The 15,656-nt window shown below is 38.8% G+C and overlaps 1 protein-coding gene across 1 annotated transcript in view; it reads left to right on the top strand.

Annotated features, from left to right (window-relative positions):
* The first annotated feature begins 7,983 nt into the window (after nucleotides 1-7,983).
* FRMPD2 (FERM and PDZ domain containing 2) overlaps nucleotides 7,984-15,656 on the top strand; it is a 61,403-nt gene continuing 53,730 nt past the window's right edge. Inside the window, exons 1-4 of the mRNA XM_062001700.1 lie at nucleotides 7,984-8,129; nucleotides 9,886-9,914; nucleotides 10,860-10,988; nucleotides 15,061-15,218. Of these exons, the coding sequence (XP_061857684.1) occupies nucleotides 7,984-8,129; nucleotides 9,886-9,914; nucleotides 10,860-10,988; nucleotides 15,061-15,218 (462 nt within the window). The remainder of the gene's footprint in view (nucleotides 8,130-9,885; nucleotides 9,915-10,859; nucleotides 10,989-15,060; nucleotides 15,219-15,656) is intronic.

The raw sequence follows: 15,656 nt of genomic DNA, 5'->3' as shown, positions 1-15,656 counted from the left end.
AAGAGGGAAAAAACAAGAAACAGAAATCAAAGTTAAGTTCTGAATATATTTAATGGGATGTTTACAACTATGACAATCTAATCAATATTGGGAAAAAATATAGAAGATTTCAGACTATTCTGGATGCAACATCTGTCCAACTTGTACAGGTAGGTTCTTGCATATTTCTCCTATTCTCATTATCAATTAAATAAGTATAATAAGTATTAAAGCATTCATCTTCTGGGCTTTGTACAGCAGTATCTAATATTTACCCTTATTTTAACCGTAAAACTTATTCCATTTCTCTCAAGTATTTTTCTAATTCTAATTAGAAGGTTGCTTGCCTGTATGAAAAATTATAATGCAGATTTGGTCAGATTGTGGTGCAGAATGTCGGTGCTCAGTCCATCCTGCTTTCTTCTGGAGTTAGGAACATTCACCCATGACAGAATTTTGCTGATAAAAATTCAGGATACCTCAGCCTATTTTTATTTTCTATTAAGGCCAAGGAATAGAAGGTACTAAGTTGTTACTGCTCTTATGACAGGGAGAAGTCTTAATTTGTATAATACAGTCCACATAATTCTGCAAAACTTGTTTAAGTACATTATTTATTCATGGATTTATACTGAGTACTGTTCTTTAGAAAACAGCACTGAACTCCAAACACCAGAAAGACATGACTCTAGTGACTGCAAGCTGGTACTAAAGACTTTCATTTAAGAAACTATTTTCTTAATTTCTTTTCTATTGCTCTCCAACATGTTTCTTGGTAAGTCCCTGCACTACAGTTAGCAGTTTCTAATATTAAAGGAGTGTTATTTTATTGAAGTTTCTGCATATGCTTTGTAAACAGTACTACTTTAGAATTTTTTAGATGGAAATTCCAGAGGAATACAAATAATGGTAATTTACTATTTATATCCACAGTGGATTGCTAATGATAGCAAACCACATCATCCTCAGTGGTGTAGTGAAAGAAGATAGTGAGACTTTCTCAGTTGATAGAGCCAGTTAGCATCAGAATCAAGATCGGAAGCTTTGGATATCATTCTACTGCAAACAAAGGTATAGCTGTGAAACTTTCAGAACTCAAAAACAAACCTTAGAGTACCTGTTTAGCATATAGGCAAACCAGCAGCACTGACTACAGCAGGATTATCTGCTCAAGTTCTGCTTGTCCTACTATTTCTGGTACTACATGTCTTCTAGAATGAGCTGTTCATGAAAGGTGCATATGAGAAAAAAAAAAAAAAAAGAATGGCAGTAGCTCTCTGACATAGATATTCTATGAGGTACCTGAGGGATGACATCAGCCAGGGTGGAGGTGATATGGCAAATAAGCTTATCAAGAACAAACATAGCACTTTATTTTGAATGGAGTTATCCAGTGAGACGTTTTTATACATTTCTACTAAAAGAATACTCCTTTGGAAAGTGACTGCAGACAGTGTAATCATCTCCTCTGGAATTCACAGGTAGGTTCCTTTTCAAGTAAAGAGCAAATCAGAATTTGGTCCTGTAAGTCTGAATCTGTCGGATGCGGAGTTCCTCTACATTTTCTTTTGTCATCAATAACATTTTGCATCTTTGAGGAACAATGTCCATGGATCTTGTAATAAAGGCATTTTTTAATACACTTATCACTCAGCTCATGAAATTCACTACAGAGAGGCACATAAACCACACTGTTCAGAAATTGGATTTCGGCTTTGTCCTTCAAGAATTAGACTTTTTAAAGAATGGCCCATTCCATGAGAAGTTTATGATTTCCTAACAATGAAGTTTGGTTCTCTTCAGCAATAAAACTCATCTCTCTTGAGTGCTGAATGTTTTGCAATAGTCTGGTTAATTCCCCTAGTTATAAAAGTGCATGCTTCTAGAAAGGAAATAAAGAAATTTACATTAGAAGGTGAAAAAAATGTCATCTAATGGAGGCCATATCATTACAGCTATGATTTCTGTGGCATAATGTTTCTAAGGAAAAATTGTGCTTTAGCAATGAGACAATTCCTTTATTGACTTACCAGTATTTACAGATTCGGCTCCACCTGCCTACTTTATTTGAATAGAATTTTTTAATATCATCTTAAGTGCTTTTTCAAATGATAAATCCATAAATTTCCAATCTGTATTTCGGACAGCTGAATTTCATACTTCATGAGATCTAGCTCTCTAGTGTAAGGAATACAGTGTATTTTCTCCAAAATGATAACAAATGTAAAATGAATCAGAGTACAGAATTTGTATACAGAAGATGTGTGAATAAATCAAGTTATTATTTAAATACATTTTAAACAAGATCTTGCAAAAAAGTATCCGCTTTTAAGTCTCTTCCAACTTTTCACGTACCTAAACTTTCTTGGTATTTTGTGGACCAAATTTTGAGAAATTAGTCAGTTGTACTTAAGTGAAGTAATTAATAATTATCCAACTTTTTATCCAGTTAATATGGTTATATCTTCCAGTAAAAAGCATGTGCCAAGAACTAACTTTGAACATATTTGCCCTAAGATACCTTATATACAGAAGAAGCTCAGTTTAATGTAGACTTTTTATAAAGTTTGAAGTACAGAGTGAGGACATTTAATCTTCTCAGTTTCTCTCCTGTTTTATTTTTCTAAAACATTAATACAGTTATGATTAAGATACTATATTACGTTTATTTTCAGTATAGCTTTTTCTGAATTTCACCTAAGATTAGCAGTATCAGTCATTAGTTTGTTAATAGCAACAACATTCCCTTAATTCAATTTGACTGCATTTTAATATATTTTGAGAATTTACTGACTGAGAATTAACTTGATTTTTCAATTTTAAATGTTATAGACGTCTATAAAATATTATAGGTGCCTGTAAAACCAGTATATTTGGTTGTAATTTCTTCGTAAATAATTTCCATACTGTATTTTTATAAGTTTAGTTTATTTTATGGAAGAGTACATTTCTTCAAAACCAAAATATAGCCTGAACTATTAGAGAAGAACTGTCATCAACACAATAGATGCAGTCAGACCCTATCCAAGGCTCACAGTTGCAGACCAAAGTGATAAAAGATTCTCTGTAGACAATTGCATGTTACAGTTTTGTGGCTTGTATGAATCAGACCAAAATCAAAACAGGTTTAGGGTTCTCATTGACAGTTTATTCATAGCTTTCAGTGCTTTTTCAGTATCTCCTAACCAATCCTGGTTGTTTTGGAGACCAATACCTCTCCAAATCTCCATGTAGTATTCCAAATTACAGGGTTTAGATTTTTTTTAAAGTAGCAAACAAAATGTAGTCTTGAGCAACAAAAGATTGTGATGCTGCCCAGGGAGGTTGTGGAGTCTCCTTCTTTGGAGGTCTTCAAAACTCGCCTGGACATGTTCCTATGGGATCTGATCCAGGAGGACCTGCTTCTGCAAGGTGTTGGACTAGGTGATCTCTAAAAGTCCCTTCCAACCCCTACCATTCTATGACTCTATGCACATGTGAAAATTGTTCATTTAAGAATACTTGTGTCAACACCCTTGAGTGGGGCAGAATTATTTCACTGATCACAAACTCTCTGTAGAGACTCAAAATTAATTTAATACATACCATGCAATAATCTTGTGCCTCTATAAAAAGCAAGCCCAATCTTCAAATTTCAATTCAGAAATGGTTCTGTACATCAAAGATGTAGTGTGCTTGCATGCTAGGAGAATTTTTAATTTAAAAAATGTTTCTACATTCTTCCTGGAGAAAGCTCCTACAGAATGCAGGGGTAGTTCTGACCCTGATTCAGGTTCATGATAAATGCTGTCTCTGCCACCACAACTCAGGAAAGTCAGAAACAGAGTGAAATTGAAGCTAGTGCATCCATTCACACTCTACCTCTGGCTAGAGGAAATATTCTGTGTTTGTCTTGTCACGTAAAGGTACTGCTCGGCTAGGACAGAGTGTAAAGTCTGTCATTTTAGTTTGGAATTATCACCGAAGATTTCAAAACTACAAATCAATCTAAATATTAATATTTTCCCTATTTTTAAGCCCCCTAATTTTGTATTATGAGTTTGATTTATTGCACAGAAAATCCTGAGATAGGCTGGAAGAATGTTTTGTAGAGTATCTGGCATATTTGATATTAAAAAAGCATTTGTCTCACCCTTAGGCAGATATTATCTGTGTTTTATTTCTAATCTTCAATTAACTTTTAGTCCTCCTTGATGAAATCTCTGAAGTCTTGTGTCATAATGATGTAAACATAAATACTCATCACAGGACTACTCTTAAACATAAGAAGGGTCAGAAGAAGGAAGAAACAGGAAGAAGGAGGAAGAAACCTCCTCTTCTGGCTTCCTCTTAAAAAGTGACCATGGAGGCATCTAATTTGCTCAACCCCTGAAGTGGGTCTGGCTCAGAGCTGGGGAGAGTTTTGAGCAGCTTCTTACAGGACCCATCTTCACCCCATTACCAGAAACAGCTCCAAACAAAACCATGACAGGAAGAGATTTCATTACAAGCCCTGTTCATATTTGTCTGTCAGTGCAAGCCTACACTCATACTCTCTTAGTTACTTTAGTGACTGAGGTTAGCAACTTCTCAAATCTGTCAGAGGATCTACTTATATGGCTTCTTTGTGGCTCAGCCATGTCCAAATCAGTCAGCCATCTCCAGCAGAAGGGCTATAATGGGCATTTATGTCCAAACCATAAATAAGCAATACGTCTTTCTCAGACAACTGCTTGCAAAATCTATGTTTCTTTACACTATTCAACAATTTAAAGGCTGGTTAAGTTTCCAGTTAGATATTTTGCAATATACAGAGAATGTAATGAAGCAGAACCGGATGTTCAGTCAGAAGAAAGACCTCTGCAAGAACAACTTCCTGGAAGTAAAAATTGAAAAGGGTTTCTAGTTTGAGACTAAATTTTCCTGTTCACAGGATCCTTAGTTCCTGCTCAAGGTTAATCCTTTGTTTTTGTGGTTATTTTTATGTTTATTCACAAACTTTTTGCCAAAGTTCTTATTTCCAATTGTTTTACAAGATGTCCAAATGAGGCAAATATAGTCCTCTTTTATGCCTTTAAAAGCAGACCAGAAACAAACTTGGCAACATATTTTCAAATCCTAAACATGATTTCTTCTTCCTCACCATCTTATTCACTATTGTATCTGAGGATCTCATTTTTTTGTTTGTTTTTTATCACCATCATCCCTGTAATGGATTAAGACTTTCATGCTATAGGAAGCAACTCCCCAGTAAACAGTTTCTGATAGGCTTACGTTAAAAAAGTTGTCATTTACTTCAGAATCCAGATGCCCTGTTCCTCTTAGAATTATAGAATCATTATGGTTGGAAAAGACCTTTAAGATTATCAAGTCCAACCGCTAACCTAACACTTCCAAGCCCATCACTAAACTAAACCACATCCCTATCCCCCATCCCATAACCATATCTCCCATCTTGAGAGTGTTTAATTCACATGACTGTGTTTGATAAGGAGAGGTCAGTTTCTCTATAAAAGTAGTAAGTTTTGGCTTTTTTATTGTCTTTATACCATCAACAAAGCAGCAAAAGTAAAGATGAAGATAGACAAAAACCACGTTGCTCCCTTAGGTTTTACTAAAGAAGATTGCCAAATCTAATAAAGCCAAATTGCATATAAAGCTACTGTGGTATATGAAATTACTAATGTGTGATTGTTGTTAGATGTTCAATTCAGATGTAAAATTGTTGTTAATAATAATATAGTTTTATAATCAATTAAATTTCTTTCATTGACCCTAGATTTCAATGACTGTTTTGATGAAAGCTTGCACATATGATAAAACAAAATATAGCAATACAGAATAAAAAAAATTAGAAAGAAATGTGATAAATAGGTGGATGTTTGTGGCAAAATGTCACCTCAGTGTACCTTTCATGTCTATGCAAGAAGAGTAGATCAAATTCCTCCAGGGGAAAGCCTGTCTTAAGACAGTCCAAGTAATAAATGAATGAAATGCAAGGATTAGAATAGGGAGAATATTTTAGGCTAATTTGCCAATTTGGATGGCACTACGTTCTTCCTCAGTGGAATATTTATCTTTGACCTCAGAGCATAAATTAGCACTGAAAGCCCTTTGGTACTTTTTCCAGGCACAAAAATGCTAACCTCTATATCCTGGCCAGACTCCAAAGTCTGCTGCTCTAATCTTTTCCCTGTCGGCTCAATTAGTTCTATGATAATTTCTTGATGTATAGTGTTACTATGAACAATCAAATCCCTTTCTGCAAGCTTATTGTTAACTTTTTCCTTCTTGTCTCCTGATTTGTCTGCTTTTCCTTATCAGTTATAGCTTGTTTGAAGGTCAGAATTGTTTGGTTCTGGATCATAACCTTTATTGGAGGGACCATAAATACATGCAATGCTACAATGATAACAATACCTTTATATCACTTTTATATACATAGTGTGGTCTGACTACAAAAAGGAAATTAAATGTACTTTTCCCTCAGTAACTCAGTTTTGGTTAAACATCACATCATGCTGGTCTCAAAATACAAAAATACAGCCCAAAATTACAGAGCATCCTGAAAGTGTTTAAAAATCAATTGGCAATTTACTTGTAAAATAACACATTGATTATCTCTACATTGCATTAAAGCACTAATTTATTACACTTTAAGAAGATTATGATTTACATGGCCATAAAATCTAATATTTTTTGGAATAAGTTTATACATCATTGCTAGGAGAATTCATTTAATTAATACATGGTACTGAACTGAGACATTACTTTTGTTTTTAGATAAAACATTCACTACAAAGATCAAGCAGCTCTGGTATAATTACTGATTTAACTTTGGCTCTATAAAGCTGTAACACCTGCATTCTGGATAGTTGTTTATTAAATAGTGAGAAATATCAGCACTGAAATCCTTCACTATAAGTACTTCTATCTAAAACAGGGAAAGCAGTGCCCCTTCCTCTAGCATGCTCCCAAATAAAACAGCACTAAGTAAAGTCTGGTGGATTACTCTTAAGGAGAAACCACACAGGTTCTAGCTCTGGGGATGTGAATTGATTGCTTAGTCCCAGTATCACAAGGTTAAGTGAAATGCTATCACAGTAATTTATTATTAAGAGAAATGGTGATGGCTTAGATTAAGAAGATTTGTCTGTCTCTTCTAATTAAGATTAGGTTCTTAAGAAGCTTTACTACCCTTTGAAGCTACAGGGCCTAAAATTAGGACTCTGCTTCTGTTTAAAATGTCACTAGGCTGGTCCATAATCCTGTAGTGATTGCAGCAAGGGATCATTCTTCCAATGTTGTGATTCCTTGTTTGGAAGATAGCAAGCCAGGACAAGACCCCATGAATCAAAGTCTAAGTAGTCTATTAATCAGCAACAAGTTGTTATTGTAGAACATCATAATGCTTTTGCAGTGCTCCCTTGAAAACTGTATAATAAATGGGAAGCTGTCAAAGAAACCAGATCTTGCAGGCAGAGAAGGAATGGTTGTAGTAAATGATCTGTGTACAGAGGGTGAAAAAGTGATTAGAGGGAAAAAATTCAGGCTGTAACTGAAGTCCTTTGTGACCCTGGATTTCAGGCAAGCTGACTTTGGCCTCTTCAAAGACCTACTTGGAGGGATCTCATGAGATAAATCCTAGATGGCAGAAGTGCCCAAGAGAGCTGGTTGAAGTGCCACTTCCCCAAGCCCAGGATCAGTGTGTATACCCATGCAGAAAAGCAGGAAAAGGAGTCAGGAGATGTCCATGGATGAGCAAAAATCTTCTGGGACAACTCAGAGAGAAAATATAAGATGGGAACAGGGCCTGATTTCTCAGGAAGAGTATAGGATCTTTACAGAGCATGTAGGCATGCAACCAGGAAGGATAATGTCCTTTTAGAGTTAAACCTGGCCAGGAAAGTACAGGAAAACAAGAAGGGGTTTTTTGTGGTACATCAGAAGCAAAAGGAAGATTAGGTAGAATGTGGGCCCACAGAGAAGGCTGAACCACTGAATACCTTCTTTGCTTTGGTCTTTATGGCCAACGCCAGCCCTCAGGAAGCTCAATTCAGCAAAGATAGTAGGATGATGTGGAAAATAGAGGACTTGTCCTTGGTGGATAAGAAAGAGGTTAAAGACTTGTTGGCCAAGCTTAAGATGATGGGACCAGATGGGATGCACCTGTGAATGCTGAGGGAATTGGCTGATGTAGTTGCTAAGCTGCTCTCCATCATTTTCGAACAATCATGGAGGATACTTGAGGTGCCTGAAGACTGGAGAAAGGCCAATGTCACTCCAGTCTTCAAAAAGGGTAAGAGGAAGACCCAGGAAACTACAGGTCGTTCAGCCTCACCTCCATCCCTGGAAAGGTAATGGAACAACTCATCCTGAATGTTATCACTGAACATATGAAGGAAAAGATGGTTGTCAGGGGGAATCAGCATGGATTCACCAAGGGGAAATCCTGTTTGACCAACCTGATAGCCTTCTATGAGTGCATAACCGGCTGGCTAGATGAGAGGAGAGCAGTAGATGTCATCTACCTTGACTTCAGCAAGGCTTTTGACACTGTCTCCCATAACATCCTCATCAGAAAGCTCAGGCAGTGTGGCTTGGATGAGTGGACGGTGAGGTGGATCGAGAGCTGGCTGAATGACAGAGCCCAGAGGGTGGTGATCAGTGACACAGAATCGAGTTGGAGACCTGTGGCCAGTGGAGTTCCACAGGGATCGGTTCTGGGGCCAGTCTTGTTCAAGATCTTCATCAATGACCTGGATGAGGGGACAGAGTGTACCCTCAGCAAGTTTGCTGATGACACCAAACTGTGAGGACTGGCTGATTCCCCAGAGGCTGTGCTGCCATTCAGAGGGATCTTGACTGGCTTGAGAGTTGGGCAGAGAGGAACCTCATGAGGTTCAACAAGGACAAGTGCAGAGTCCTGCACCTGGGAAGGAACAACCCACGTACCAGTACAGGCTGGGGGTCGAACTGCTGGAGATCAGGTCTGCAGAGAGAGACCTGGGAGTCCTGATTGATAATGAACTACCCATGAGCCAGCAATATGCCCTCATGGCCAAGAAGGCCAATGGCGTCTTGGAATGCATCAACAAGAGTGTGGACAGCAGGTCAAGGGAGGTTCCTCTCTCCCTCTACTCTGCCCTGGTGAGGTCTCATCTGGAGTCCTGAGTCCAGTTCTGGGCTCCACAGCTCAAGAGTGGCAGGGAACTTCTGGACAGAATCCAGCACAGTCATCAAGATGATCAGGGGACTGGAGCATATTCCTTATGAGGAAAGGCTGCGGGAACTGGGGCTGTTTAGTCTGGAGGAGACTGAGGGGGGAATCTCATTAATATTTACAAGTATATAAATGATGGATCTCGGGAGGTTGCAATATCCCTTTTTTCTATTGTATCTAGTAACAGGACAAGGGGTAATGTGGTGAAGCTGCAACACAAAATGTTCCATATAAACATAAGAAAAACTATTTTACTTTGAGGGTGATGGAGCCCTGGCACAGGCTGCCCAGGGAGGTTGTGGAATCTCCTTCTTTGGAGGTCTTCAAAAACCACCTGGACGTGTTCCTATGTGACCTGCTCTAGATGGACCTGCTTTGGCAGGGAAGTTGGACTGGATGATCTCTAAAGGTCCCTTCCCACCCCTACCATTCTATGATTCTATGATTTTACAGTGGCATTTATAGTCCCACACATGCCAATAGCATCCTAGGCCATAATGTCCCCACTCTTTCAACAATGTCTTTTGACAATATTAAAACCTCAAAGCAACAGATGGATCACTTCCAAACTTTCTTATGCCCCTATTTACACAGCATACAACAAACCTATAGAGCTCACTGTTACAGGATGGTAACTGCCAAAGTGTAAATTAAGTTCAAAAGTTTTTAGCAAATTTTAAATTTGTTTTCTGTTTTCCTTACAGATATGTAGACCTGGAGCATCTCTGCCTAGGTTAGTAAACTGCAGAAATGTAAAACTGTAAAAGAAAAAAAATCAGAACCATTTAGGGAAAACAAAATCTTTTTTGGTAATATTTAATATGATAAGACAATCAGTGAAAAAGAATCTTTGATACTCAAGTCACATGTAAATTTCTAGTTGGCTAGGATCAGGAAAAATACTTTTCCAATGGGTAAATTATGACATTATGATTCATTACTGGATAACTTTCTATAAATGATCTGATGCTGCTTTGCATCTGAGATAAAACAAGGAGACTGTGTGGACCAACTCTTCTGCAGTACACCAGGTCTTATGTTCCTGTCAGATAGGACAGTGTGCTGGGAGCTACTAAATTGCTATTCAGTAGCTCATAGAGGGACTACTTATCTTTCAATTTGGTTTAGTGAAAGAAAGCAAGTTTACATGTATATTGATACGGATGCACTGCAAGTTCTGAGATTCAGATACCAAGTAAACCTGTCATCGTTGGATTCAGCAAGAGTTTACAAGCTTTTACTTGTCAATCTGCTGAACAATGAATGAAATCCAGTTGCTCTGTTGGACTGTGTTTATAAACCTTTCATGTTACAGTCCTTTGCCATTCTTTTTATCTTAGATCCTGTCATGTTTTTATACACAAGAACACCCAATCAAACAGCAAAATCAATTCTCTACCATTCTGATAACCACTCACAAAGCTTGAACAGCATATATTCATGAAAGATTTCCTGAGTAAAAACTATCTGCCACACAGATCATGTGATTTGTCTCAAATGATGAGTAAAGGACTCAAAAATATTACAGGAAGTCACTCAGTTCAGTCCTCTTTATTTACTCTTTATTTACTTACAAAATATTTCTTATTACAAGAGAAGGGCACAGTTGTAATCAATACAGTTTTCTTTGAGAAATTCAGTCTGCTTTAATATGTCCAAAATCTGATTTCTCTTGCAGGAAGCATGAACAGTTCCTGTGTGACACTGGCCGAGGTCCTGTGGGCAAAAGGAAGACCTTTGGAGGAAGAAGAAATATGGGCACTCATGTACTTGACCACAGAGCAGCTTCTGGAGGACCTTCACAAAGGTGAGGTGAAAAGTATCTTCTTACAGACGACTGCTCTGCCTACATAAGAAATATTCACAGAGTTGGGTTTTTGGTTTTAGGAGTTGTTTTCCAAATTACACCACAGATACTAATTCATTTAGAGTACAACTGTACCTGGTGGAACAGAATAGAAGAGTTCTTCCTAAAATCTGAATAACACAGAAAGTGCAATTCCAGGTAGGATCATGTCCTTCATGTCTTGATAGAGAAGGTCAGGCAAATCCACATGACTCCTCATTCAGCTAGTAAAAGACTTTTATCCTTGATAATAATAATAATAATATGACTTATCATAATATCTAGGCAAGTCATCATGATGAAAACTTGCCAAGTAGGCCAGTTGTACAGGAGAGCACATCAGAGAAATCTGTGATATTTAGATAAATATTTATGACAATGGATATTCCTTTTGAGGGGAGAATAGGTGTTCTTACCTTATGAGCATGTGGAATCAATATACAAAGTACTGAAAACAAGTGATGTACAACTTCTGCTGTAGCTGAAGGGATGTAGTAGGTTGACTGCACTATCAGTTCTCTATTAGCTAGTGTAACAACAGGATAGAACAGCCAAGACAAGAGAGGCACCAGGAATGTGAAAGGAACATTGTGGGGGTTTCAGTCAGTCTCTTCCTTATAGCTTCTGCCATTTGTCCCTCCTCAGGGTAGTTGGGCTCAGCACCAGTCCTCCCTTCAAGTCCGTGGGTACCTCACACACACGGCAGCCCTGCACGGGCTGTTCCAATATGCGTTTATCCCAAAAGCTGCAGCTCCTCTCTGCCTCTCGTGTGGGGCTGCTCTGCAGCGTGCAGACTCTCCAGCAAGGCCTGCACCATGGCCGCCTCCTCACACAGACTGCGTGTGCTCACACGGAGCTGCTGGTGGCTCTCAGTCCTGCCATGGCCCTGCATGGGTTGCAGGGGTACAGCTGCATTCTCACCGTGGCTTATAGAGGGGTCTCTGGTGTGGTGCTCCTCCTTCCTTCCTCCTTCTCTAACTGTGGGGTCCGTGTGGTCGCCTCCATCTTGTATCACTCTTACACCTCCTGCCAGCACTTCAAATTCCCATCCCTAAATAGTGATGGCAGAGGCGCCAGATTGGCCCAGCTGGGCTGGAGGTGGGTATGAACCCAGGAATCAGGGGAGAGTCCAGAAACTCTTTACTGGGTCTTCACTGCAACCCACTCCCCCTGTTACCAAGCAAAAGCTGCCCCTTGCTAAACCATGACAGGTATCTACCTGGACAGATTCAACTTGAGTCCATCACAGCTTAACAACTCAGTGCCAGACACTAAGCTGACATTATGCTCTCCTGATCTCTCGTTTAAAAATTAAAAATACAAAAATCTGGTTGAATATCTGTTGTGGTGAGACAATCAGCTTATGTTCTCTGTGCTGCACCAGATAAATTTAGGGTACTATGATCAGAAAATGAAGAGTAAAACAAGAGGAAGTAGAGATGTAGAAACAAACTTTAGGTCTATAGGTCAAGTTCAAGGATTATCAAACAAGCCTTTAGAGAGGTCAATTCCAGAAGTAGTGCTGAGTTAAACTCATTCTGAAGCTGAATCCCTAGTGCTCCAGTTTCTTGGAGGACAGTGAAGGTGAAGTGCCTCTGCATAGCATCACCCCTGTTACTCAGGCATGTCTCTGACTACCCATCTCTTAATTACAACTATATTGTTTCTGCAATCAGCCTCTTCTCAGGGCTAGGACTGCTGCATTTGTACTGTGTTGTGCTTCATTGTGCTTGATGCAATAAAGCCTGCTAGATCTGGTGGTAGTTAGCTCCACTTGCTATAGCAGCATTTCAAGCATATTTGACTGGTTAGACAAATACACTCACTCATTAGTTGGCCAACATTACAGAAGACCAAGTAATCCTCATCCAGGTTAAAGTATAAGGTGATAATCTGTTCCTAAAGAGACAAATTTCCCAGCATATGCTACTTATATTTGCATACAATACTACAGAGAATGGGGAAGGAGCAAAAGAGGAGGCTAGCCGATGAATTTAAGACCTTAAGTCTAGAATCTCTGGTTCCTCTGGGTTAACAAACCTCCTAGGTGTACATGAGTTCTGAGCTTAACATTTTACCCATTTCTACCATTTGTTTTCTTGATGCAAAGGTCATCATCCATAAAACCTAAGTAGCCTTTTAAAAATAATTTTGAAATGCTATAATACCAAAGCATTTAGGGTACATTTCTGAACTTTCCTCCTATGGAGATCTGAATGGTCTCTGTTCTCATGGTCTAGACTGAAGAGTGATTCAACAGGCAACTTTTATTTGGTTTTTGTTTTCTTAAAACCCACCTGTAATTATAGGAACCCTATATCTAAACATTGCCATAGTTAATGCAGCTTTTCCTCTTTCTGAAGTAAACAGATTCATCTTAGATTCTTTTTATCATTCCTTTTAAAGCGAGTATTTTAATAAAATCACTTCAATGTCTTTAGTCAAATTCATTTAACATATTTATGTAAGTGCAAAGTGTTTGCAGAAGACAACACATCCTTGTGCTTCCACTCCTGCTTCACATCACTGGGACTGAAATCAGTAGATGGCTGCAATGACATTTTTATAGAGTACTCAGCCCTTTACAAGAATCACAGAATCTTAAGAATCCAGTCTATTATTGAAATATCTCCAAACACATTTTTTCAGGGAATATCAAGGGCAAGCTGTTCTCTAAGGGTCAGGGAACCCAGACCCAAGCATGATAACAATGGCAACAGAGCGTACCCAAATATGGTGAGCAGGCCAGATCTGGAGTTGACAGCTGAGAATCCAGACGATCACATAAGTTTGCATCACAGGTCAGGTGCAACATCAAGGTGGGAAGCTGAATCAAGATCAGGCCTGATGTGGGCAACCAAGATCAGACAATCACTAGGCAAGTCCACAGTGACAAGGCAAGTTTGAGGTAAAGCTGGGAAGCCAGTCTGTGGGTGAGGATCAATGAGGTCCATAGTCAGACAAGACATGGCTGTGACTGAGCAAGAGACAGGCATTCCTACACCATATATCATGCAGGGACTCAATGCCCTGGGCTCATCTTAACTGGAGCCTGGGACTATGAACAGACGACAGGGGTAGGTACAAAGTGAGGCTCGTCAGAGTCATTAAGGCCTGTTAGTGTCCTTAGGACTTTGTCAAGTTTAGGAGTCTACATTTCTCATTTGAAAACACTTCTGTTTGAGACATCTCCTCTCTTTTAACAGAACTGAATAATGCCAAAATATCATAACTGTTCACATTACTGGTAGAAACTAGTCTTAGTTTGAATAGTATTTGTATTTGAATTCTAGTAAAAAAGCATCTCAAAGTTCAGGTTAGTTGGAAAAGATATTTCCACTTAAAGAAAAGCTTAGTAGATTATAGTGCTGGGACTTGAGAAGTTTGTTTCTACTGCTACTTGAGCTTTCATTGACTGACATGGTGTAGTCATCAAAGCTGGGCTCAACATCAGTTTCTTCAGCTATATGGTGGAAATAAAAAGATAATGTCTCCTGGCACTGACTTTTTGTCAAACTCACTTGGCTTTGTTAGACAAAATACACCGTGAAAGAGAGATTACTAAAATGCAGAGATAACTGACTGTAAGCAGCAAACATAACAAAAAATATCACCACAGAGAACAGATTTGTACCACAGTCATGCAACTTATGGAGGCTAACTTAAGTCTTTTGCAAAGGCCAGCTTCAAATTATTCATGCTTTACTGGAAGGAGTGTTCTGCTTTCTTGATAATTCTCTTATGCATTGCATAAAAAGACTTATCAAAAATGTCAAGATCTCCAGAATTTGCACATGGGATGCAATTCTGTGTTTCCTTAGGCTCTATTTAAAATCAATATATTATTTATATGAGTGAAATTATGTGAGTGAGATCAGCTGGTCATAAATGAACATGTTTCCACTGACTGCTGAGTACATCTCCGGGAAACTTCAGTGGTGGGTTTGGCCATGCAGGTGAGATAACAGCAATATGATTTTCTGAGCACAGTGAATTCAACACTAAGAACACCATTATCTTCATCATTTTTCAGACCCCGCCATCTGTGTGATATGTCCATGGTCGGTACTACTGTCTGCTGAAGGAAATTTGTCCTTCCTAAATAATTCATCTCAGATGGAAGCTGTCCCTTTCAGTGCACCAGAATTGCTCCACAAACAAAGTAAAAACGAACGCATCAGTCTCTCAAAGGTGAGGTACACCACAAAATAAATATTGACAGTACCTTCTAAATAGAAGCTTGCAGGTTTTAGCACAACATATCAGGTATCTACTGCCAAATTCCATTTGTAATAACATGTCCTGGTTTGGACTAGGACAGGGTTAACTTTGATGAGGAAGTAGGAAGGGGCACAGCATGGGCAGCTGAGCCAGGCTGGCCAACAGATATTCGATATCATATTGACAGCATGCCCAGTACATATAGACAGAGAGCTGGTTGGGAGGGGCGCTGTGGAACCACGGGTTCAGCTGCTGGTTGGGAGTGCTTGTGTCGGGCCCCGGGGGGTGAGCAGCTGTGGCACGCACCATTCCTTTTGTATATCCCCTCATTTACTGCTATAACTGTTTTGCCTTGTTTCTTCTTGTTGTTGTTCAATTAAATTGTTTTTGTTTCAATCTATGCGGGTT

Source organism: Colius striatus, chromosome 8 (genome assembly GCF_028858725.1).
Source record: "Colius striatus isolate bColStr4 chromosome 8, bColStr4.1.hap1, whole genome shotgun sequence".
NCBI lineage: Eukaryota > Metazoa > Chordata > Aves > Coliiformes > Coliidae > Colius > Colius striatus.
Note: the sequence above shows the minus strand (reverse complement) of the source record. Positions and strands in the feature narration are given on the sequence as shown.